General features: G+C 49.8%; 1 protein-coding gene across 1 annotated transcript; it reads right to left on the reverse strand.

Moving 5' to 3' along the window:
• Positions 1-4,796: 4,796 nt before the first annotated feature.
• Ramp2 (receptor activity modifying protein 2) lies at positions 4,797-7,026 on the reverse strand. The gene is made up of 4 exons (XM_021641188.2): positions 6,473-7,026; positions 5,919-5,984; positions 5,399-5,501; positions 4,797-5,243 (listed from the first exon to the last, which is right to left on the reverse strand). The coding sequence occupies exons 1-4, from the start codon at positions 6,594-6,596 to the stop codon at positions 4,988-4,990; spliced, it is 549 nt and encodes a 182-aa protein (XP_021496863.1). The 5' UTR covers positions 6,597-7,026; the 3' UTR covers positions 4,797-4,987.
• Positions 7,027-8,438: the final 1,412 nt, after the last annotated feature.

An 8,438-nucleotide genomic window follows, 5' to 3' on the forward strand; every position in this document is an offset into this window, starting at 1 on the left:
TACCTAAACCTACTCAGGTCTGTCTCTGCCTGCCCAAGCTACTGGTCAGCTCCCAAACCGGAATTATTGTTCCATTCTTCCAACACTACCTCACCGGCTGAGCAATGGAAAATTGCTGAAGACCAGAATGTGTTTACTGAATCCCAGGCTCCTTGACTAATCTCACTACTGGGCTCTCAGGGGAGCCTTGTTGGATCTAGAAATACAAGTTTGAGAGTCTACTGACCTGAAATGCAATATGAACCCATGTGAGGGATGAAAGTGTGAAACAAAAGGTGTATTGAAAACAAGGCTAACATTTGACTGCTAGGAAATGCTCAGCTTTCAAGAGTGAGGGGGAGCCAGGCTGTTTTCATTGATTACCTGTTGTTCATCAAGATAGCGGGACTGTGTCTATCTTTCAGCTCGCTGCAGAATGACTACTAGAATCCCTTAATGTTTCTATATCACCATGCTTAATTCTTACCTCAAAAGCTCCTCTGTGCTTTCCCCTCTCCCTTTCGGACTCATTGTCATTCTTCCTTTATAAGAGCAACACCGTGCCATCACTCTCAATGTGCCTTTTCAGTTCTCTTCAGACATCCCTGTCATCTTGCCTTTCTCCCTTTCTCCATGGCTCAGTTCAGTCCTATTTAAAAAGTGATGTTTGCTGAGCACACCACAGTCCCAGTGCTCAACCTTTAATCCCTACTGACTCAACCTTTTGAGTACTGAGATTATATATGTGTGCCACGTCCTACGAGGTGGGCACTGAACTTGAACTGGCTTTGAATGCTCCACTCCCCTGTCATGGCTTTCTCGGTGATGGGTTTTCAGGTATGTTCCACCACACCTAGCTTTCTCTCATTCTTTTGTTGTGTTTCTCAAGACAGGGTTTCTCTGTGTAGCCCTGGCTGTCCTGGAACTCACTCTGTAGACTAGGCTGGCAGCAAACTCAGAGATCCACCTGCCTTTTGCCAGTGAGGGTGTGCCATCACTGTGCTCTCTCTCTTACTGTAAAGGTGAGCATTTCCCCAAAGTCAAACCTCAATTGTGTTCTTGTCAATAAACATTTAAAGCTCTTATACTGCCTATGGACTCATATTGTGCTTCAGGACAGAAATAATTTCCAAATGATATTTCTACATCCAACCTTTCTCCCCAACCCCCTCCCCACTGCTGATTATCTATAGGATGTAACAACTTGTCCCATTGTTACCTCATATTATACATCTCTTTCTTCCTTTTTTGTTTTTGTGGTTTGTTTTTGTTTTCTTTTTCTTTCTTTTTTTTTTTAAGAAAGGATTTCTCTGTGTGTAGCTTGGCTGTCCTAGAACGCACTCTGTAGACCAGGCTGGCCTCAAACTCACAGAGATCCACCTGCCTCTGCCTCCCGAGTGTTGGGATTAAAGGTGTGCGCCACCACCTCCTGGCTATATCTCTCTCTCTTTTTTTCCTTTTCGTTTTTAATTTGAGACACAGTTTCATGTAACCCAGGCTGGTCTGAAATTCTGTATGTAGCCAAAGATGATGCTGTTGAGCTGATCCTCCTGCCTCCACCTCCTGATTAGATTAGAGACATGCACCACCACACCTGGCAAATCCTTTCTTTTTTTTTTTTTTAAGATTTATTTATTTATTTATTATTTATACAGTTCTCTGCCTGCCTGTATGCCTTCCTACATGTCAGAAGAGGACACCAGATTTCACTATAGATGGCTGTGAGCCACCAGGTGGTTGCTGGGAACTGAACTCAGGACGTTTAGGAAGAACGGGCAGGGCTCTCGACTTCTGAGCCATCTCTCCAGCCTCGTCCTTTCTTTCTTTTTAAAGAAGACATTATTTTATTTTTACCTATGTGTACACATGCATTTATGCAGGTGCCCATGGAAACGAGGAGAGGATCTCCTGGAGCTGGAGTTACAGGTGATTGAGAGTGGCCTGACATGGATGCTGGGAATGGAACTTTGGTCCTCTGCAAGAGCCGGGAGCACTCGTGACCTCCTTGCTATCTTTTCGTTCTTCCACGTTTTTTCCTTTAGGTCAGTTCTGAAGGTCAAAGTCTGACCTACCTTTAATACCTCTCCTTCACCCCTTCATGACCAGTCCTATAAATTCTCTTTGTTGATTTTAATCATAAGTTCTGTTTTATAATTCTGCATTCCCACTCATCAGTTTAGCTAAGTCTTTTTCTCACTCCTGGATGCCTTTGTTGTTTCGTTTTTGAGACAGGTTCTCACTATGTAAGCCTAGATGGCCTGGAACTTTCTACATAGATCAGGTGGCCTCAAACGCCACCTGCCTCTAGGCACTAGGATCAAAGGTGTGGGCCACTACTCTTGGTTTCTTGTAATGATTTCCGAATTCATGCTCATTTTCACTCTTTGCTCTAGGGCAATACATTCCATCTAAGGCCTTGCCATGTACCAACTCTGCAGTGATCACATATCATGGTTTGGATATGAAATGTTTCCATGAAGGTTTATGTATTGAAGGCTTGGGCCTCAGCTATGCTTGCTATTGTTTAGGTGCTCAGATCACAAAGAGCCTAACTTCACCAAGAGATAATTCATTAATGAATTCAAGTTGAACGGACTATAGGGCCTGGCTGGGCAGTGGTGGTGCATGCGTTTAGTCCCAGCACTTGGGAGGTAGAGGCAGGTAGATCTCTGTGAGTGTGAGGCCAGCCTGATCTACAGAGAAAGTTCCAGGACAGCCAAAGTTACACAGTGAAACCCTGTCTTGGAAAACAAAAGAAAAAAAAAAAAAAAGAAAGAGGAGGGAGAGAAGGAGGAGGTAGGGGGTCTGGTGGGAAGAAATAGGTCACTGGGGGCATGCTTCAGAAAAGTATATCTTTTCCCTAGTCTCTGCCTCATTCTGCGTTTCAGGTGTCATGAGGTTTCTGTTTGGCCACAAGCTCCCTGCCGTGATGTTCCTGCTTCACCATGGCCCCAGAAACAATGAAACCAAATAGCCATGCTCTGGAACATTAAGAAAAAATAAATAAAACTTTATTTCTTTACATTGCTTTTGGCTGTTTGTTTGTCTGTTTTTACCACAAGCAACAGAAAGGCTAACACCACATCTCTTGTGAGCATCTCAGCCAGAGAGGATTCCCTCCCTTTCTTTGCACCTGATACTAAATTGTGCTGTTTCCCTTGTATGACTGCCACTGCACATTCTCTAGACATTTTCTTACTTACATGTACATGTCAAGTTTCCCAGGGGACGAAAGCTATTGAGAGTGGGGACCAGAGTTGCTCTAACCTTGCCTTTCCAACACTGTGCTGTACACAGCATTTTACTCCAACAGGCCCCTGGTACATATTAGTAAAATGAATAAAGACAGATTTGTATTCACAGAAATAGAGAAAATGTTTATCTCAGCTGGAAAAAAAATTAAATATGCTTAGGTTGCTGTGATGGTGCTGACTTTTAAACCTAGCACTCTGGGAGGCAGACACAGGCGGATCACTGTGTGTTTGAGGCCAGCCTGGTCTACACAGTGAGTTCCAGGGCAGCCATGGCTACCCACAGAAACCCTATCACATACACACACACACACACGTATGTATGTATATATGTATATATATCCTTCGGTTACTGGTTGGTGCTGGTGCATGCATTTAATCTTAGCACTTGGGAGGGAGACACAGGAAAATCTCTGATTCCAGGACAGCCAGGGCTACACAGAGAAACCTTGTTTCAAAAAAAAAACAAAAACAAAAAAAAAAACAAAAAAACAAAATAAAAATCCTTTGGTGACAGACATAGCCTGAGACAGGTATATCTTTGACAGTAGGTGGGTTCCAAGAAACAAAGGCATATAGCTGTAACACTGATAAGCACATGCCAGGAAGCAGACATGCACGAATTTAGAGATGCGGCATATTTCAGCAGGGAAAACAGAAGCCTCTAAAGAGGCCGAGAGTGCTGAAAAGGATACTCATATGTTTCCATGGAAAGCAAAGCTGCTTTGCATGTTTTGGGGGACAGGGGACCTTGCGAGTGTAGCCCAGGAAGGATTGGAGATGAGTTACCTGGTTAGGAGAACAGATCCCCCCTGTCTGGGAAACACTGCTCATATACAGAAATGGTGAGTTGCAGAGAAGTAGATGTGTCAATGGAGTATCGTTATCCATATTTCTCAAGAAGCTTATAGAAGGGCCCAGCTAAGAACTAGGTTGCGATGGAGACACATAACCTGAACCTCAAGATCCAGAGTTTCTCAGCCTGGAGCATCTTTCAGACACCATACATGGCCTGGTTGTAGGCCTTAGTGGACACCAGGGGGCAGTGTGTGGCTATGATGGATCTAAGACAATGTGGGATGAAGGCCAAGAACCTAGAGGGGAACAGTAGAATCATATAAAGGAAGCCCCTACTGTCTTGGGCCTCAGTCCTGAAGTCCTTACGGATAAACTCCTGTTGGTAATCATATTCCTTCTCTCTGGATCTAGAGTAAACAAGCATGAAGTAAGGGCAAAGCTGGGCTCCTGGGTAGCCTTTCTTCCTTGCAATGGTTACTGTAGAGAGATTTCTTGTCCCTCCCCCCACACCTCCCCAGCTGCAGGCCCCCAGCTGCTGTCCAGACCGGAAGGGAGTCTCTTCCTGCTCATTTCCTGGAGCTGGGTTTGGAGAGGGGCAGGAAAGGCCCCTCCCTGGGAGGAAAGAGTGTAGGAACATGGCCTTCATGCACAGGCAGAGGGCAGGTGAAATGAATACAACAGCAGGGTCATCTAGATTCCTCAAGCTCTGTTGCTCAGTCACGACGCCCCGTCGGATTATCATCGACACAGACGCCACTAGGAACGGAATGTTGTACAAAAACGTGTTTTATTTTAAAGACAACAGACATTGTGCCATGACTTCACTTCGCTTCCATTTCCACCAATCCTGTGGAAGTCTGTGGGAAGGATGAGAGTGGGAAAAGAGGGGAGCGGGAGGGAAAGAGTGATTCCCAGCTCCAGTCGGGGAAAGGGAAAAGATGGCCGCTGAGAAACGGACCCTAGGCCTGGGCATCGCTGTCTTTACTCCTCCACACCACAATAGTGACAAGGAAAGGGATGAGGCAGATGGGGGCTATGATCATGGCCAAGAGCACATCTTCAGGGGGATCGGAGAGGGTGGACTGCACGAGGGTACAGTTGGCAAAGTGTATCATGTGAGTCTCAAAGATGATTTTTTCTGCCAAGGAATTTGGGTAGCCCAGGCCAAACCTTTCTGCCTCGTACTCCAAGCAGTATCGCAGGTCGCTGTAATGCCTGGAGGGGGGAGGGGGCGATATAGGATTTGAGTGAGGGGAGGGTTTGGCATGGGGAGAGGGATGTCCTGCCCGCATTCAGCATTCATTTAGGGTCCACCCACAAGGAACAAGCCCAAACCCCTGGCCTGAGCCACCCTTCAACACTGTCCCTACCTGCTAATCAAAGTCCAGTTGCACCAATCCTTCACAGAATCCATGTGACTCTTATAATGATCCCAGCAGGGTAGGACACTGGTCTCATAGTCCTCAATAGTCCCTGTGGGGACAGATGCTTCGCCATGACCACCCCCCTGGCCCTCCCTCCAAGCCTGCCAACGCAGGTGTTTCCAAAGTAGGGTCCTCTGCCTTCAGTTAAGGGAATCGAATCGCTCCGAAAATTTCCCTAGCAGGACACTTGCCTCTGGGAGGAGGAGAGTCCAGGCTCAGGAAACCTGTAACCGCTTCCGTGTGCACAGTATTGCCTTCCCTAGCCTCACAGACATAGCCACAGCCACCTGTTTGTTCTTCTTACCCAACTGAGGCAGTTGGGCTGGGGCTTTGTGGGATGACAGGCAGAAAGACCATAGGAACCCGAAGGGCCATCAGAGAGGCTAGCGGGCCCTAGGCTTGCCTTGTGAAAGGACCCCTCCCCTCCCTGTGCTGGCTTTATCCTTCCACAGACGTGGGCACCCACCTTCTGACAGATGGCTGTCCTCAGTGGGATGAGACTCATTCAGGGACTCCGGAAAGGTTGAGACAGCTGTATAAACAAGTGAGAGAGAAGGGTGGGATGATGTGGGGAGGGGTCTGAGCAGTGGCGCCTGTTTATGGGTGGCGTCCAAGGTCCAAGGTCCTGTAAAGTCAGCAGTACTTTGGAACATAAGGAGGAATAATCCACCGCCCACCCCCCGCCATGGGATTGTCCTAGTGCGGGAAAGGAGCTGCTGGTACCAGACGCGTCCCACAGGCACCCAGGCCCAAAGCCCCTTCTTCCTTGCCAGTCCAGAACCTCCCAAGACCTCTCCGCCCGGTCCGGGCAGGCATCCCAGCTTTTCTTAAGTGGGAAGCAGCCGGGCTGTGCCAACCCGGAGATGCTTTACAGGCAGGGCCCATCCGCAGGTCAGAGCTGCCCTGCACGTCGGGTTGGTAACTCGCACGGTGGTCCCGTGCTGGCCTCGGTGACGCAGGCCCCTTCCCCTCCCGGATTTCCCGCGTCTCCCACCCCGGGGCCCCCGGCGCTGCGCTCACCGCCCGGCAGCAGCAGCAGCAGAAGGAGCAGCAGCAGAGGGAGGCGGAGCGGTGCCGGCCGCCGGGCGCGAGTCACAGCAAGCGGCGCTCCAGCCGGGTCGCGCTCCACCCGGAGCCGGGCCATCACGCCTTGGGCGAGATGGCGAGGAGGGGCGGCGGAGCTGAGCTGGCCCAGGCGGGGACGCCTATATCCCCGGCCCGAGCCGCAGGAAGCCGCGCCGCTTCCTCGGAGGGGCTGGGACGGCGGCGGCCACGTGGGGGGCGGGGTGCAGGGGGGAGTCACGGCCGCACCCGCGCCTCGCGCCCGCCTGGCGCGCCCTGGCCCACTCTGGTTTCCAGCTCGGGCTGCGGGGCTGGACAGCTCCCCCTGGAACCCTAGAACTGGGATCCGCTTCCCGCTCTAGACTAGCTCTCGTCTTCCATCATCGGCTGAGGGATTCAAGTCGCACCCCCTTCCTTCTCGCTTCCGAGGGGTGGAGACCAGCTGCTGTCCCACACTTGGGGGAAGAGGGATGCGGTTGCGAGCTCCAAAGGCCTCCGAGGCCCTAGGATCTGAGGCAAGGGGTTCGCGGGAAGCGCCGTCCAGAGCTGAGCCCGCCCCGTTTCCCAGGGAACACCCACTGAAGTCTGCCAAAAGCCAGAGAGGAGGAGAGGGGCCTGGCCCTAACGAGAAAGGAAGAAGGCCAGGGAAGCCGGGTAGGGAGGAAGAAAGGACTAAATAACCCCGCTTCAAGGCAAATTCTGGGTCCTTCACCCACAAGCCTGATAGAGGAGTGCAAAAAGTAAGACTACTGCATTGGCAGGAAAATGGCCACCCAAGTTGCTAGAAAGAAGAGAGGGATTAGAACTTCCAATACGTCTCTTAGTGTTTGAGGTGAGTTATTGTCCTCCTTGTTGCTGCGGTGGATGGAACCTCAGCCCCAATGTCGTCAACACCACTGTCATCATCACCGGTTTTACAGAGTAGGAGGCAAGCTAAAGCTCAAGCAAAGACCCCAGGACTCAAACAGGTCCTAATTCTACCTCCCCCTCCCCAGCTGTACAGCCTTATACGATTGTCACCAGAGCTTCTCATGCAGTGTTAGCACCTTGCTCTCCTCCTATCCAGTTTGTGGAGAGAGACTGCACTCACTCCACAGAAGCCAGTTTTCTTTTCTCCTCTCCTCAGTGGCTTGACCGTGGTCACATTACGGGGAAGCCCCAAGGCTCAGCCTGGGCCCCCAGGGACTCTTCTGCCTGCTGTCACAGCTCAGCTGTTGCCGTATACTGGGCCAGCGAGTCATTAGCCTGAAGCAGCCCAGGAGCTTGTTTGGTCATGATGTTCGACTCCAGGCACACAGCTGTCAGCGCAAAACTTTCCCAATTACTCCCAGACGTTGACCCTTGAACTCAGCTGTTGCTGTTGTCCCGGTTCACTGATGCCTATCACTAAAGTTATCTTTCATGAACTCTCCTTTTTTAAAAAAAATGTCATCTCAGGCGCTCTAGCTGCTGCATCATGGCCACAGGTAGCCTGACAAGGAGCAGGTAAGCTGTAAGAGAGGAGAGGTAGGCCTTTGAACCCCCCCAAAGCTCTGTTGGTAAGAATCATTCTTGCAAAGGTGCAGAAGAGAAGCTCATAGCCTCAGGGCTACTCCAAACTGGGGATCAAGTTTTATATCTCCCATTCTTCACAGAATTGAGCTTTTATTCTTTAATTCCCCTCCCCCCTCCCATCCCCACCCCCCGCGTAGCTCTGGCTGTTCAGGACTCACTTTGTAGACCAGGCTAGCCTCACAAAGATCCACCTGCCTCTGCCTCCTGAGCGCTGGGATCAAAGTCGTGTGCCACCATGCCTGGCTTTTTTCTTTTATTTTAAATACTTTTAAATTTATGTATGTGTGCACAAATATGTATGTACGTGTGCAAGTGCCTGAAAAGGCCAGCGTAGCAATCCTTTTTAAAACTCTGATTTATTTGGGGTGTT

This window comes from Meriones unguiculatus, chromosome 7, assembly GCF_030254825.1.
Source record: "Meriones unguiculatus strain TT.TT164.6M chromosome 7, Bangor_MerUng_6.1, whole genome shotgun sequence".
Taxonomy (NCBI): domain Eukaryota; kingdom Metazoa; phylum Chordata; class Mammalia; order Rodentia; family Muridae; genus Meriones; species Meriones unguiculatus.